At 38.0% G+C, this 17,386-nt stretch overlaps 1 protein-coding gene across 1 annotated transcript; it reads left to right on the top strand.

Annotated features, from left to right (window-relative positions):
- The first annotated feature begins 2,124 nt into the window (after positions 1-2,124).
- Positions 2,125-10,913, top strand: LOC116857940 (sulfotransferase 1C4-like). Its single transcript, XM_032842416.1, has 7 exons — positions 2,125-2,456; positions 5,126-5,251; positions 6,064-6,161; positions 6,664-6,790; positions 7,001-7,095; positions 9,617-9,797; positions 10,722-10,913. Exons 1-7 carry the CDS (start codon positions 2,288-2,290, stop codon positions 10,835-10,837), a joined length of 912 nt encoding a protein of 303 aa, XP_032698307.1. The 5' UTR covers positions 2,125-2,287; the 3' UTR covers positions 10,838-10,913.
- The last annotated feature ends 6,473 nt before the right edge of the window (positions 10,914-17,386 follow it).

Genomic DNA, 17,386 nt, shown 5'->3' on the forward strand with positions numbered 1-17,386 from the left:
TTTTTTGAAGTTCAGAACCTGAGGTACATTTTTTTTTTCTTTACAACGTAACAGAATTCATTGTTTTTGCACCACACCCAGTGCTCCATGCAATACGCGCCCTCCTTAATACCCACCACCTGGCTCCCCCAACCTCCCACCCCCGCTTCTTCAAAACCCTCAGATTGTTTTTCAGAGACCATAGTCTTTCATGGTTCACCTCCCCTTCCAATTTCCCTCAACTCCCTTCTCCTCCCAATGAACTTTTGGGATTTCATCAAGATCAAAAGCTTCTGCACAGCAAAGGAAACAGTCAACAAAACAAAGAGGCAACCCACGGAATGGGAGAAGTTATTTGCAATGACAGTACAGACAAAAGGTTGGCTGGGAAGAGTTTTAAGCAAAAGTGAAACTCCTGATTGCCCAAAACAGAATGGATTCTGAAAAAGCCTAGGGCAAGAAAGATATTCCAACAATAATTCTCTGACACCCACTGAGTGTTCTACAATTCAATTGTTTTGACACTAACTACTTAGAGTTAGTGCACACCCCAAATTAAGGACAAAGGTATTCACAAAACTGCCTCCACTTTAGATGCCAGCCACAAGTCTTGGGGACCATCTGCACTTCTGACAAACCAGCTATAAATTTGGAGTTTCCCATGACCCCTTAGGTTCAACAATTCACTAGAATGAGTGATTTACAGAACTCACTGAAAGCACTATACCTACAGTTAGGAGTTTTATCCTAAAAAATACAGATCAGGAACGGCCAAATAAGAGGTGCCCAGGGCAAGTTCTTGACAGAGACGGAACACAGAACTCCTTTGCTTTCTCCCCATGGAATCTGGATATACCACCTTCCAAGCACATCAATGTGTTCACCAACCAGGAAGGTCCACTGAGCTTCAGTGAACAGTTTTGCCAGGGTCTTCTGTCATTGGCCACATGATTGGACTCAGTCTCTAGCCCCTTTCTTTTCGCTGGAGGTTGGATATGGGACTGAAAGTTCCAACCCTCTAATACCTCCTTGATCTTTCTGGTGTGGTCAGCCCGTCCTGAAACTATCTAAGGGGCCCACCAGGAGTAACCTCATTAGCATAAACTCAGGAATAGTCTAAAGGGACTCATTACGAATAACGAAAGATACTCCAATCACTCAGGAACTTCCAGGAGTTTTTGAAACTCTGTGCAAGGAACCAGAAACAAAGACCTGATACATTCTTTATTACATCACAGTCAGACACAGGAAAACTAGGTGGGTGACCTATAATATTTAGCAGTTAAAAACTAAAAGGAGAGGGCCTTGGGTGGGTCAGTGGGTTAAGCATCCAACTTTCGATTTCAGCTCAGGTCGTGGTCTCGAGGTTCTGAGATCTCTGCATGCTGCAGGGAGTCTGCTTGAGATTCTCTCCCTCTGCCCCTCCCCCCCACTCATGTGCACATGCTCACTCTATTTTTCTCTCTCTAAAATAAATCACACACAAAAAAAAAAGATAAAAGGAATCTAGTCTTGTTTGAGAGGTGGCCAGCAGAGAAGAAGTAATGGTTGAAACAGGAGAAGAAAATTCAAGGGGGAACCAGAAACGGTTCCAAGGAAAAAGCAAGGAGTTGTCCGCAACTGTTTTGCTTTAAATGAGACATGCCTGTTTTGATACTGACACTGTACAGCCTACAAAAGGAAGAGAACCTTCTGTAATAGAGAATATTTTATTTTACTCTTTAAAATAACAACACTGACCCTTCCAGATATTTGTCCTAAGAGATTCAAATCTAGGACCTTCTTGCCAAGAGCCGACACATTTCCCTTCAGCCTTTCAGGGAAGTTATTCTATATTGCTATCTAATTCCATGAGCAAATTCTCTGTAACTTTTTAATTAGCTTAAAATTAACAGAAGAAACAATGAATATCTGTGAATTATTTTACGAACACAAAGATGAAAAACATAAACAACACAGCACTAACTCCAGTTAAACTGACACAGAAGAGCAGGACTGAACATGAACCTTAACCCTGCAGCCAGGATTTGGGAGGGCCTCTGGTATTACGTCATAGCTTGGCAGGGAGGAGCACTGGAGCTCATTAAGAAAACGCTTCCGTACAAAGGCCTAAACAGTAGTTCCGAATTTCCTGGAACATGGGCCCGCAGACCTGTAGCTGCTTTCCCCTTTGACAGCCAGCCATCCCCAGGCTGTACAGGAAGAACTTGCAGCCTGCTTTGCATTGTCTGTTCAATAAATAGACCTCAGCTTTGTGCAGATTGAGCAGTAACATTTTTCTGGAGCAGGACTCTCATTTCTGACACTAATGGCCTTAAACAAAACAAAGAATGATACATTTGATGGAACAGAGCGCATAACTGTGGACTATGTGAAGGGGATTCTGCAACCCACACCTACTTGTGACTCATGGGACCAGATCTGGAACTTCCAAGCCAAGTCCGATGATCTTCTTATTGCCACCTATCCTAAAGCAGGTAGGTGGAAGGAGGGGGTGGTGAAGAAGAGAATTAGGAAGGTGGGGAAAATATTAGCAATGAAATAAAGAAACTGATCTGGGTTGGAAAATTGTTTACTGGACAGAGTGATATGGCTAAGTTAAAACACTTGTGGAAACTGAAACTACAGAAAAAAAATACTAAAATAATGCACAAAATTTTAAGAATTTAATTCTTCTTATAATGTACATATTTTTTTACTTTCCCAGGAGTGACTCAAACAGCCAAGAAGTAACGGACTAGATTGTTGATTTGTTTGTTCCCAATGCAGGCTTTTAGTGCAGATCCCATTAAAAAAAAAAAAAAAAAGCAAAAAAACCCCGCTGCTTTGTCTGTGTGTAAGCTACAAAAGGGATTTCCCCAAAAGGTGAAGAATTAGGGGTGCTTTGCTCCTACAATGCTGATTTCACCTCAGCACCCTCCAGAAGCCTCAAAATCTCCCAATTCAGGGTCTAAGAATTACTCTTTTAATTTCTATCTTCCTTTGTGGTATGTTTTGAACCTATTTCCTTGTTTCAGTAGTCAGTTTAACAAAAGTTGCTACAGAAGTTAGATTTCTTGAGTCCAGCCACTGTATCATAAAAGTTTTAGGATGACCAGGGAGAACTAGTTCTCTGCAGATATTTGTGCATATCTGCAGGTATTCTAAAAATATACTATTCAATTCACAGCCAGATTGCATATACATTTGGTCTTTGCAAAACCAAGCTCCCTGTCAATAACTCCGCATACACACACACACACACACACACACACACACACACAAATGTTCATATTGAAACATACACTTGTGCACACACACCAAAAAATCTAAACCTAGCATTTTCTTAGATTGTATGTTCAAACCTCTTTTGAGTCTTTATCTCTAATGATCCTGATAAAAGACTCTGCCAGCAGAAGGCAGCTTTAGACTCCCATTTATCCATCACTTTCATATTGTTCCTAATTTTCTAATCTTACTCATCAGGAGCCTGGTCAGGATTAAACTTTCCTAATGTGAATGTAAAAGTCATCACTGGTGAGAATCACATCTCACAGTTTTCATTTTGTCCACAATTCTACTTTGTCATCACTTCAGTACATGGTTACATCATTTAAGTATAATAATTAAAAATTAATCTTTTCTCCACCTGCCAAATGTGAGCAGTAGGACTTGGTTTGTTTAAAGTTTTCATGGGTTAGAATTAATAGGACTTGAATGATCCAAACAACACACTAAAAAAAAAAAAAAAAAAAAAAAACCTGCTTGCCAGCTAATGTAACATTTAATCATCACTAAAACCTTACCCATTAATAAAGGTTATATTGATTAACGGGAAGAAGAAATAAGCATAGATGAAAAATGTGGTTTATACCTAAATTTTTAAAAGAATAATTAAATACTCTGGGAATGAGCCAAGAGAAAAATATATTCTAAAATCACTGACTTCTAGAGGATGAATTGAGAAGTCATTCCGCTTATCTCCAAACCTCTAGCAACATGTCAGCCTGCCCCAAAGTCAGCTAACTCTAAACGGCTCTCTCTTTGATTAGATAGCTAAAGAAATATTGGTCCTTTACCCTGTTATGAAAAAGTTGGTGCCAGAAATTCTTAGAGACCTAACTCATCTAGGATATAAAAAGTAATTTTTTTCATTGTTCCCTGACTTACGCCCTTCCTGTAAACCTAAAAGCACTGAATTGACAGTATGAGAAAAGGCAACTGTAATGAGGGCTGGTGTCATAGACTGCAGGAAGGTAAGCCCAGATCCAGGATTCAGAGAACCATCCTAAAATTGTCAACTATCTTCCCAACATGGATTTGTCAAAATACCTAGTACAACAGTTCTTCATCAAAGTATGAAGATTCAGTGGGTAGGAACTATATTAGTCTAGAATCAGGCAGCACACAGAAACTGAGGCTGGAGAAAGAGGGCCTTCTTCCAGTAGCTTCTTGGGTTCAAGAACTAGGCAGCAAAATGTGGTATGGCCTTTGCAAAATGTCTACCTATTGGAGTTACCATTAGTGTCACTACCTCGGGAAGAATGACCTCTACCACTCTTCCACTTTCCAATGCATTTCATTAGCAGTGTCTAAATAGTATTCAAAATCTTAGCGGTAAAGAAGTCTAGGGAATACACTTTTTAACCTTCTAGTCCCTGAGATAAGGGAAAAATTGAGAAAAAGTTGAAAATGAAATCTAAGTACTAATGATTAATATCAAGCCCAGGTACTAATCATTCATTTGTTCATGGAACCAACACATATTAAATACCTCCTATGTGGCAGCCCCATACTATGTGTTTGGGAAACAGCCTGAAAACCACATAGTGATTACTCTCTGGAGATTATAATCAAGTGAGAAAGACCTTTCTTTCTGTTTTTCTTAGAACAATGCAGCTACATCAATTGGGTAACAATCCAAATTAATGGCTATGACAGGCAAAAAAGTAAACTATTTACCAATATAATATCCACTCCAAATTGCAGCCTTTGTATAAAAATTCACATTATGATAACACAAGACATAAATAAAAAATGATGTTTTCTAAATTCCAGTATAAACCTAGCTTTAAAATTCAGAGAGGTGTTCTGAAAAGTATAATCGTATTTTAAGAAATGTAATACACTAAATGTCTATGCATCTTCATCTTACAAATGGAATAAGGAACAACATGGACTCAGGAGATAGTGGACTTAATACAAAATGAAGGCAATATTGAGAAAAGTCGACGAGCACCTACTCATATACGAATTCCTTTCATCGAATGGATACATCCATCCATAGGATCTGGTAAGTTTCAAATAGCCACACTTGACTAAGGCCCAAATAAACACCTAGGATTTTTACTACCACATAGCCCTCTCAAAATTTTAGGCAGTCAAGCTGAAAAAATTAATAGAAAAAACATAAGAATTAATACAACCACCTTGAAAAACTAGAAAAAAATTAAATTCTAGGCATTCAAACAATTACTAATGAATTCTGTGACTTTGCATTTTTTTTTAACTATGTCTGGCCATTTTTGTACTCCAGACATTTTCTAATGGAGTTACTGCTTATACAAAAGTAAGTTAAGTTTTTATTCTCCATTAGAAATTAATTTTATTCCTGGGCCACCTGGGTAGCTCAGTGGGTTAAACCTCTGCCTTTGGCTCAGGTCATGATCTCAGGGTCCTGGGATCGAGCCCCGCATCAGGCTGTCTGCTCAGCGAGGAGCCTGCTTCCCCCTCTCTCTCTGCCTGCCTCTCTGCCTACTTGTGATCTCTCTCTCTGTCAAATAAATAAATAAAATCTTTTTTTAAAAAAGGAAATTAATTTTATTCCATAAGGGTGAGCCCAAGTGAGAAAATTTCATGGTGGAAGAGTATGAATTTTTTGCATTCTTATTTACCTAGTTTTTTGTTTGTTATGGTTAAAAACGGTTCCAGATCTTTAAAAAATCATTCATAGGCTAGAAATATTCTCTCAGATCAAACTTACAGTTATAGTGCTTGCACAGGTGACTTGAATTGTTCAACTGTTCCTAAAATAGTAACAATTGAAGCAGCAAGATTTTGAAGCAAATACAAATGGTGGAAAGTGATCAAAAATCAATTTTACAGGTTTGAACCAAGCTAATGAAATGCCCTCACCACGGACCCTGAAAACACATCTTCCCATCCAGCTGCTGCCACCATCCTTCATAGAAAAAAACTGTAAGGTAAAAAGAAAAAGGAATTCACAGTTTACTCCTTAGAGTGGTCTTCAGTTTCCTCTTAAATCACTTTACTTGTTGGAGCACCTGGATGTCTCAGTCAGCTAAGCATCTGACTCTTGGTTTCAGCTCAGGTTATGATCTCAGGGCCTTTAGATCAAGCTCCACATTGGGAGCTCCATGCTCAGTGTGGAGTCTGCTTAAGATTCTCTCCCTTTCCCTCTACCCCTCACCTCTCTTTCTCTCTCTCTCAGAAACAAATAAATAAAAAATATTTTTTAAATACCACTTCACTTATTAAAGAACAGAGTCGATCTCTTCACAATAATCAATATGCAGATTTATCTGATTCTTTCTCAAGTCCTACAAAGAACATGATCACAAGAACACCACATCAGAAAATCTCATCTGTATGGAATGTAGCCACTTGAACATAATTTGTGTGGGCAATAACTACATATAAATCTAATCCTACTTTTTCTTTTTCCCCTCCTCCTGCCATTCCTAGATAATCTATGTAGCAAGAAATCCAAAGGACAATATGGTATCTTATTACCATTTCCAAAGAATGAATAAAGCCCTTCCTGCTCCAGGAATCTGGGAAGAGTATTTTGAGAGTTTTCTGGCTGGGAAGGGTAAGAGAATTCAGCTTTTGTTTCTTCCTTTTCTCAAAATCCTCACTCTAAAAGGCAAGAATCATTTCCTTAAACCAGCCAGGGCTCTGCTTGCTTTACTGTGAAGAAATCATCAGTATATTCTCCCTCTCTTTAGGAACTCTGCTTTCAGTGGAATATTTGTTTGTTGGGCTTCTGTGATTCATTACCATTTTTCATCCCTCTTTGCAGTGTGCTGGGGTTCTTGGCATGACCATGTGAAAGGATGGTGGAAAGCCAAAGACCAACATCGCATTCTCTACCTCTTCTATGAGGACCTGAAGAAGGTGAGGGGCAATGCTTTAATGGACCATAAGACATTTAGGTCATAATGTATGCACCACACCGGGGACCCACAGATTGAAACAAGAAATGCTGCATTTCATTGGCTGCTGCTGTCCATTCATCGAAGCACACATGGCATATCATGAGTTTATGTATCACATAGTTTCATCTCCAATTCCTGGAGCTCCCCAGAGCATATCCCATATGGTACACCTTTTCCAGATAGGCAAAGTATGAGTGATGCCTTTTATCCCCTTTCATGTCTATTCTAAAATTCTGTTTAGAAAGGAAAACATTTTCTAGTACATTTTGGGTTTTTTCATTAGTATGTGAGAAACATCATAATCTCAAGAAATTATTTAAGAAATTAGAGTGTAATGGAAAATACTAATGATTTAGATTCAAAATTCTTGAATTCAAGTTCTGGCTTTACCACCTCCTGGCAAATATTCTTGCGGAGGACACTTAACATCACAGAGACTTACTTAGTTTCCCTAAATGCAAAAACTAGATAGTAACATATACTCTTCCAAGATCTACAATGAGGACTAAATAAGATGATGTTGATAGGAGCTACTATATAATGATATAGTATCATTATACTATATAACAGATATAGTATATATACTGATATATCATTATGCTAAATACTATCTGTGACTTAACTATAAACAATAATTTTTCTAATTTTTAGTTGAGATATAATAGACATTTAACATTGTATTAGTTACAGGTACAACATGATTTAATAACTGTATTTATTATGACATGAGCACCACAACAAGTCCCGCTGACATCTATCACCAACACATAGTTACAAAATTTTTTCTTGTGATGAGAATTTTTAAGATCTATTTTCTTAGCATCTGTCAAATATACAATACAGTAGTATTAACCATAGTCACAATGCTGTACATTACATCCCAAGGATATACCTATTTCATAACTGGAAGTTTGTACCTTTTGACCACCTTCACCCATTTTGCCCACCCCCCACTCCCCACTTCTGGCAACGTCAATCTCTTCTCCATATCTATGATTTTAGTTGTTGTTGCTTAGATTCCACTCTATGGTTTCTTCAAACAGGAAATGTCAGACATATCCCTATTTTAGTGCTGAGAGTTATCTATTCACAGAATTCCAGATTTAGATACTCAGTTAAGAAATATTATGGCAAGGAGTTGTATGCTAATAGGGGAGAGTTTCCCTTTCATGGGTAGATATGACAAACTGGGGAAGCCACAGAAGGAAGGGTGCTATTAAACTCAGAATAAGAAAACTCCATGTAGGTGATACTTGTCTATCATATGTATCATAGCAGTGGGAAAGTAAGGCTATGTCACCAAGAATGACAGTCTTTTAACAAGGTGCATCCTGAAGTATTATGAATTCCAGGAAGAAATTTTATTGAACTGGTAGTTCTAACATCAGAGTCCCTAGAGCCCTTTTAAGTATTTCTGTCATCACGTTCTGGAATGTGCCCTGACTAGTCACTCAAATCACAATATTCTCACCACTCATGCTGATTCCTAGTCTATGTGAGGCCAAATAAATTAAGTACTACTTTTGATATCCAAGCTTTTAAAGCAGAAGACACAGTTGTCAGGCTAAACCTTTCCATGTGCACTCCCCTAACACTCCTTCCAGAGATAGGGACTTCCCATAGCCACAGCTTCCCAGGGTGGTGTGTCCCTCTGATGAGGAAACATTGGAACTGAGCTCTTCTCAGGAATGTGTAAACACCTGGATATGCTGAGTAGTAGACTTACTAGCCATGGGTGCCTCTTGAGTACCTGATGGGTGCAAAATAGTCATCTGTCATTCTTTTCCTACCACTTATTGCCATGACTGAGATTGTCTGGGATATTTCTATCAATGTCAGAAACAGGAGAGCGCCTCCTTAAATTGTCTGACCCTATGCTTCTGCAATGTCTTTCTTCTTATCATCGGTCTATGGACTCTCCCTATAAGACATCTAACAAAGACTCCTCCCATAACTGACTTGCATAGGACACTTAGGCATAACTCTTAGTGAAGCATTCTCCATGCACTGCATGTTATTTTATAGTAAATGTTTCACTAATACCACTCAGTTTTTGTTTATGTGTTAGAGCAAGAAAAGCTTAATAATTCCAGTTAATAAAAAATAGAACAGTGTGGGTCCTCATGTTAAATTGAGTACTTGTGAGAGATTTTTTTTTTAAGATTTTATTTATTTATTTGAGAGAGAGAGATTGCACGAGAGCAGGGGGACGGGCAGAGGGTGAAAGAGAAAATCTCAAGCAGACTCCACACTAAGCATGGAGCCCAACATGGGACTCAATCTCACAACCTTGAGACCATGACCTGAGCCAAAATCAAAAGTTGGATGTTTAACTGACTGAGTCACCCAGGTACCCCTAAGATATGTGTTTAAATTTTAACTCATAAGATGTTACTGATTACTATTATTAACTCATTTCAATATTTTTAAACCAATTATCTTATATCATATCTTCACTTTTCTTTTGACTCTCATCATAGAATCCAAAGCACGAAATTCAGAAGTTGGCAGAATTTATTGGGAAAAACCTAGATGATGAAGTCCTAGATAAAATTGTCCTTCACACTTCATTTGATGTTATGAAGCAGAATCCAATGGCAAACTATTCATCAATTCCTACTACAATCATGAACCACTCTGTTTCTCCATTCATGAGAAAAGGTATTTATGGGTTTTTTTGTCATAATCCTAAAGAATTGTCCAATCTTTCACAGATTTGAGGGAGTTTTCTGTGGCTAAGAAAAATAAGATCTATAATAAATGATTCTGGAAAAAGAAGTAGAACACCAGGAATGAAATGAAAACAATTGGAGAGTGAGGTGTGGTGTGTACATCTAATTCCTCATTCTCCCGTTCTCTCCAGAGATCTGGTTGATAAGGTGAAAACACTGAATTAAGTCAGATGGGGCAAAGAATCCATTTTATAATGGGTTTATAAGGGCTCTATGCTCTCAGATTTATTCATTCAAAAATATTTACTGAGGGGCTAATATGTGTCAGGCACTGTTCTAGGTAATGCTCAGATCAGTGAATAAAACACAGAAATTTCTTCCCTCATGAATGTTATATTATAGCCACAAACAAAATAAACAATTATTTCCAGGATAACAGATGATGCTAAGCACTAAGGGGGGAAGAAAACATCTGTGGAAAGGTAACAAGGATTGCAATTGGAGAATTTGGGGGGTCTTCCTTTTTAGTTTTCTTCCTCAAAACTATACCTTGAATTCTCCCACATACAAGACCCTCTCAGTGGGCCTATAAATGGAAACTACAGGCATAAGCACCTACAACACTTTGACATCCAAAGAGGGCAGGAGAAAAAGACCAGATATTCCCACAGGCTTGCTGTTTTAATTGTGGTAGTTTTATTTCCTCCATTAATGTGCATCGGTAGATAATGGGCTCTCCCTCTCCCACACATCAGATAAGAAATTCTTCTTCCCTTCAGAATGAAATTGATAGGTTAGCAACAGAAATGTTTTGTCCAATATTGTGCTCCTTGAAAGGTAGAGTAGAACAATTCACACAGAAACAGGAGAGTAGAGAAAGGTAAACTGACTCTCTCCCACATGACAATTTCAGGGACAGTTGGAGACTGGAAGAATCACTTTACTGTTGCTCAGAATGAGAGATTTAATGAAGACTACGAGAAGAAAATGGCTGATACCAATATAACTTTCCACTTCCAATTCTCATAAAAAAGAAAAGAACCAAATTTTTTTTTAGTCTATTACCAACTTATTGGTAATAATCAATAAAACCTTATTACCCAGACCGCATGATACTGGATTCAAGTTCTCAGACTAGTTGTTTATTGTGTCTGCTTTTGTTCACTCTAAAAAAAAATAGGGATAAAGCTAGCAGAGATTGAAGACAAGGTGGAGAGTTGGAGTTACTAGTTACAATCTGGAGTTACAAACTAGTAACTGGAGGTACTAGTTACAATCATGGCGTCATTGTTGATTATCATTATATTTGAGTTTCCTACAGATCATGTGTTTGTTGACATATTAAAAGTGCTTCATTCCTTATATTAAAAAAAAAAACTAACGTTTTCAAAGTGTTGGTTCAGACTAATTTTTCAATGCATCACAAAAATATATAGATAGTGACTATTTCCCCTAGAAATTTCTTGTTAGTCAAGTAACCATCAAGTAACTCTGTTTCTCCATGAAATGTTACAATTCACCTCGGTATTCTTACTATAATACATCTATCCCTATCTCTTATTGTATCCTTTATACTTAAGTCTCTTTCTCACTCCAGCCAATGCTATGATTGAGTCTTGACTTGCCTCCTTCCAATGCATCCACAGCAATATCTGTCAGTTTTACCTGCTTGGGGTGTCATTTGTATGGCTACCCTTCTAGTTCAGAAACCTTTTACCTCTTGTCCATACTAGTTTAAGCTTCCTAACTCATATCTCTGTTTCTTCCACATCTACCAGGGTTACTTTCTTAAAACAATATTTTGATTATATTTCTCTTTGGCTCTAAATACATCAGTAATTCTTAATTTTTACTGCCTGAAAGATAAATCCCACACTTTTTAGCTATCAATCCGAAGGTAACTATATTGATATGATATGGTGGATATCATCTTCCAAACCACTTTCCTAGCTTAATTTCACCTTCTAAACCACCTCCATATTTCAGAAAATAAGCCTACTCACTGAGCTTTGATCACATCTTGAAGGTTTCTATTCTACTAGTTTTATTTTCACCATGCCTCCATCTGAAATTTCCTTTCTTTTCTCTCTACCTGTCCAAAACATGTAACATGCTTCAATGACCAGTGCAAGTGGTTCATTCATCCTGAAAATACTGAGAGCTGAAGGGAGTATTTGCTTTTCTTTTTTTTTAATTATGTTCAGTTAGCCAGCATATAGTACATCATTAGTTTTTGATGTAGTGCTCAACGATTCATTAGCTGTATATAATACCTAGTGCTCATTACAACACAAACATTTGCTTTTCTGAAGTCCTCTACACTTGGTATAATTATTTTGTGATTAAGATTAAAGTATATTATATATCTTGTACGTATATATGGTCTCTTGTATATTTATTAAAATTTTCATTTGTTTTTTTCTCCAAGATAGAAACATTGTTATATATTTCATTGCACACCAAACAAAATATGACAAGGACAAAAATAAGTAACTGAAAGAATATATCAGTCAAGGAAATTCTAAAAAGCTAACTTTTTATATTTTAAGTAGTCCTAATAATAGCTGTCATTTACAGCTATTGTCCAATATACTAGCTACTAGCTAAATGTGGCTATCTAAGTTAATTAAAACTAAATAAAATTCAGTTATTGGTTTTTACTAGTTAAATTTCAAGTGCACAGTAGCCACATATGGCTAGTAGCTATCACTTGGACACTATAAAAGATTTCTATCATCAGAGAAAGTTTTAGTGGATAAGACATTTTATTTTTACAACCATCCTTTGAATATGGCATTATTATCCCAAAAAGAAAACTAAAACTAAAGTTCAGAGATATGGGATGCCTGGGTGGCTCAGTCAGTTGTCTGCCTTCAGCTCAGCTCATGATCCCAGGGTCCTGGGATCAAGTTCCACATCAGGCTCCTTGCTCAGCAGAAGGCCTGCTTCTCCCACTACCTGCCATAGCCTTGGTTTGTGCTCTTTCTCTAATAAATAAATAAAATTTTAAAAAATAAATAAATAAACTTCAGAGATATTAGTTAATTCAAATAAGAAATATTGGCATTTAGCTTTGAACACAGCACCAATGGTTCCAAAATCTGCCTTTTTAACTGCTTAAAATAGAACCTCTCCTTTCCTGTTCCTGACACAGTCTCATCACAGGTTCATCATGATCACCACTAACTAAAGGCTGCCCAACTCAGACCCTGATCCAAAAACCAACCAGACTGGCATCAAACTGTCAGCCATTCCCCATTATGATCAGGTGAAGCTTAACAATAGTCTACTGAATAGATTTCCCTCTGTCTACATGCCCTGAAGTAGACAGAGTCCTAAGCCAACAATAGCCTCCCACTTGGCATCCACCTCATGTGTCCAGTCTGAAATCTGTCCTTTATGCCTTTATATCTCTAAGGTTCCCCCTGAAATGGAGTAAAATTTCTGCAGGCCCTTATCGGAATGCAGTGCCTTCTGTGGCTGTGTTCAGCTCTCCCTCACATATCACCAATCCTCCAGGACACCAAAATCCACGCCCCACCCTCTGCCTAACATAGACAACTCAGGGGAAGGGTGCTTGTGCTCAGCCCATGGCTCTTAGACATTTCACCTTGGACTCAAGTTTCTACCTCTTACTTGCCTCCAAACTACCTATATAATCTTGACCAGCAAACCCAATCTGTGTATTTTGGTTACTAAGCCCTATTCCCAAACAAACCAACTCAAACTCACCTTAACTTGGCCTCTCCCCTTTGGTCTTTCAAAACTAGTGATTAGCATATTATATTCTAGACCTAGTCAGCATTATTTCCATTTCAGCAGAAAATTACAATAAGGTACTTAGGTTTTGTAATCCTTCTGACATATAGAATCTACCAATGGAATGCACATTCTATTTTGTTTTGTTATGTTTTGTTTTGTTTGAGGGGGAGAGAGTGTGGGAGAAGGACACAAGGAGAAAAATAATCTTAAGCAGACTCCACACCCAGTGTGAGGTTTGAGTTCACAACCCTGAGATCATGACCTGAGCCAAAATCAAGAGCTGGACACTTAACCAATGGATCCACCCAGCCACCCCACACATTCTGTTTTAGCACATGTGAGCAATAACCTCTAACTACTGTGGAGGAAGTTTAGGTTTGAATCAAGAAAATATTAAAGGAGAGAGGCAAGATGGCAGAGAAGTAGCAGACTGAACTGACATCAGGTCACAGGAGTTCAGCTAGATAGCTATCAAATCATTCTGAACACCTACAAACTCAACAGGAGATCAAAGAGAAGAGGAGCAGCAATTCTAGGAACAGAAAATCAACCACTTTCTGAAAGGTAGAATGTGAAGAGAAGTGAATCTGAGGTGATCAGAAGATAAACTGTGGGGAAGGGGCTGGCTCCTGGCAAGTGGTGGAGCAACAGAGCACAAAATCCCCATAGAGGGACATCACTCCAGAGGCCAAGTGGGGGTGGAGTCCCCCCAGGACACTGTGGTCTCAGGTCCCATGGGGTCATGAAAGATCGGAGGTGTCTGGGTATGGCAGAGCTCCCAGGTATCAGAGTGTGGAAGCCGACTACAGAAAGCCAAGGGGTGAGGTCTCACCCCAGGGTTACCATAAACTATGATCTGCAGCACATTTGGACCACTCTTTGAGCAGGGACCCCACAAGTGGAAGATTCAGAGAGACTCACCTTCCTCCTATGGAGGCAGAAATCTGCTGCTGGGTTTCGAGACTCCAGGCAAGGCTGCGCATCAGAGACAGAAATGCTCGCTCACAGGTGAGCCCAGAGCATGGCCAGAGACCAGGGAGATGGGAGTGATTGACCCATTTTCTCCGAGGGCGCACTGAGGAGTGGGGCCCCAGCTCTTATTTCCTCCGGGCTGGAGATTGGGAGGCCGCCATTTTCATTCCCAGCGTCTAGAGCTCTATGGAAAGCATTCAGGGACGTCCCAAGAATGAATTGGAGCAGATTACTTAACCCGGCCCCTGGCAAAGGCATTGCAATTCTGCCTCGGGCAAAGACATTTGAGAATCACCACAACAGGCCCCTCCCCCAGAAGATCAGCAAGAACATCCAAGGAGAACAGCAGAATTCCAGAGGACGAGAAAGCAAAGCATGGAATTCATGGCTTTTGCCCAATGATTCTTTAGTCCTGCAAAGTTAATTGAATTTTCTAAATTTTATTTTATTCTTATTCTAATTTTTTAACTTTTTCTCTTTCCTTTTTAAACATTTTTAATTAGTTTATTTTAATAATACCTTTCTAAAAAAATCTTTTTAAACCTTCATTATTATAGTCATATTTTATCCTTCCTTGTATCTAACTTTATTTTTTGTATACATATAGGGTTTTTTTTCTAAAAAATTTTTTTGAGATACAATTTCTTCTAATAGATCAAAATATACCCTAAATCTAGCACAGGGCTTTCTTCTAGTCTCCAGCCTAAACAAATTCTCCTAACATTCATTTTTTTCTTTTTCCAACCAACTTATCTTATCAATTCCTTTCTTAGAATTTTTTTAAATTTTCATCATTACACTCTTATTCCATCCCTTCATCATGTTTGCCCTTATGTGTGTGTGTGTGTGTGTGTGTGTGTGTGTGTATGTTTTTCTTTCTTTAAAATTGTGGGAGGTAGTTTCTTCTAAGAGACCAAAATACACCCAAAGTCAAGTGGGTGACTCTGTTCTATTCACCAGTCTAAAATATATATATATATGTTTTACTTTTTTAATTTAACTTTTTAAATTTAATTTAATTAAACTTCTTTTTAAACCCTTTCTTCTCCCCCCAATTTGGTGTCCTTTCTGATTTGGTTAGTGTACATTTTTCTGGGGTCTTTGCCACCCTTTTAGCATTTTATTCACTTCTTCATATATTCTTTTCTGGATAAAATGATAAGGCAAAAAAGCTCACCACAGGAAAAAGAACAAGAGGCAGTACCGAAGGCTAGGAACCTAAACAATATGAACATTGGTAATATGTCAGATCTAGAGTTCAGAATGATGATTCTCAAGGTGCTAGCTGCGCTCAAAAAAGGCATGAAAGATATTAGAGAAACACTGTCTGGAGAAATAAAAGCCCTTTCTAGAGAAATAAAAGAACTAAAATCAAACCAAGTTGAAATCAAAAAAGCTATTAATGAGGTGCAATCAAAAATGGAGACTCTTACTCCTAGAATAAATGAGGCAGAAGAGAGAATTAGTGATATAGAAGACCAAATGACAAAGAATAAAGAAGCTGAGAGACAAACAACTACTGGACCACGAAGGGAGAATTTGAGAGATAATGATATCATAAGATGAAACAATATTAGAATAACTGGAATTCCAGAAGAAGAAGAAAGAGAGAGGGGAGCAGAAGGTATATTGGAGAGAATTATTGGAGAGAATTTCCCGAATATGGCAAAGGGAACATGCATCAAAATCCATGAAGCACAGAGAACTTCCCTCAAAATCAATAAAAATAGGGCCCCACACCATCATCTAATAGTAAAAGTTACAAGCCTTAGTGACAAGGAGAAAATCCTGAAAGCAGCTCGGGACAAGAAGCCTGTAACATACAATGGTAAAAATATTAGATTGGCAGCAGACTTATCCACAGAGACCTGGCAGGCCAGAAAGAACTGGCATGATATATTCAGAGCACTAAATGAGAAAAATATGTACCCAAGAATACCATATCCAGCTAGGCTATCTTTCAAAACAGAAGGAAGAATAAAAGCTTCCAGGACAAACAAAAACTAAAAGAGTTTATAAACACCAAACCAGCCATACAGGAAATATTGAAAGGGGTCCTCTAAAGAAAGAGAGAACCTAAAAGTAGTAGACCAGAAAGGAACAGAGAAAATATACAGTAACGGTCACCTTACAGGCAATACAATGGCACTAAATTCTTATCTCTCAATAGTTACTCTGAATGTAAATGGGCTAAATGCCCCAATCAAAAGACACAGGGTATCAGAATGGATAAAAAAACAAAACCCATCAATGTGCTGTCTGCAAGAAACTAATTTTAGACCCAAGGACACGTCCAGATTTAAAGTTAGGGGGTGGAAAACAATTTTCCATGCTAATGGACATCAAAAGAAAGCTGTGGTGGCAAACCTTATATAAGATCAATTAGATTTTAACCCAAAGACTATAATGAGACATGAGGAAGGACACTACATCATACTCAAAGGTTCTCTCCAACAAGAAGATCTTAAAAATATCTATGCCCCTTACATGGGAGAAGCCAACTATATAAACCGATTAATAACAAAATCAAAGAAACACATTGACAATAATACAATAATAGTAGGGGACTTTAACACCCCCATCACTCAAATACACAGATCATCCAAGCAAGAGGTCAACAAGGAAATAAAGGCCTTAAATGACATGCTGAACCAGATGGACATCACAGATATATTCAGAACATTCCATCCCAAAGCAACAGAATACACATTCTTCTCTAGTGCACATAGAACATTCTCCAGAGTAGATCACATCCTGAGTCATAAATCAGGTCTCAACTGGTATCGAAAGATTGGGATCATTCCCTGCATATTTTTAGACCACAATGCTCTGAAGCTAGAACTC

This window comes from Lontra canadensis, unplaced genomic scaffold (genome assembly GCF_010015895.1).
Source record: "Lontra canadensis isolate GAN:19392208 unplaced genomic scaffold, GSC_riverotter_1.0 scaffold130, whole genome shotgun sequence".
NCBI lineage: Eukaryota > Metazoa > Chordata > Mammalia > Carnivora > Mustelidae > Lontra > Lontra canadensis.

What these genes read in the sequence shown, in the direction of transcription:
- LOC116857940 (XM_032842416.1), top strand. Translation starts at nt 2,288, where the DNA reads ATGGCCTTAAACAAAACAAAGAATGATACATTTGATGGAACAGAGCGC. An exon ending in ACATCCATCCATAGGATCTG is followed by an intron (nt 5,252 to 6,063) that starts GTAAGTTTCAAA and finishes TCAATTTTACAG; the next exon opens with GTTTGAACCAAGCTAATGAA. An exon ending in TCTATGAGGACCTGAAGAAG is followed by an intron (nt 7,096 to 9,616) that starts GTGAGGGGCAAT and finishes CTCTCATCATAG; the next exon opens with AATCCAAAGCACGAAATTCA.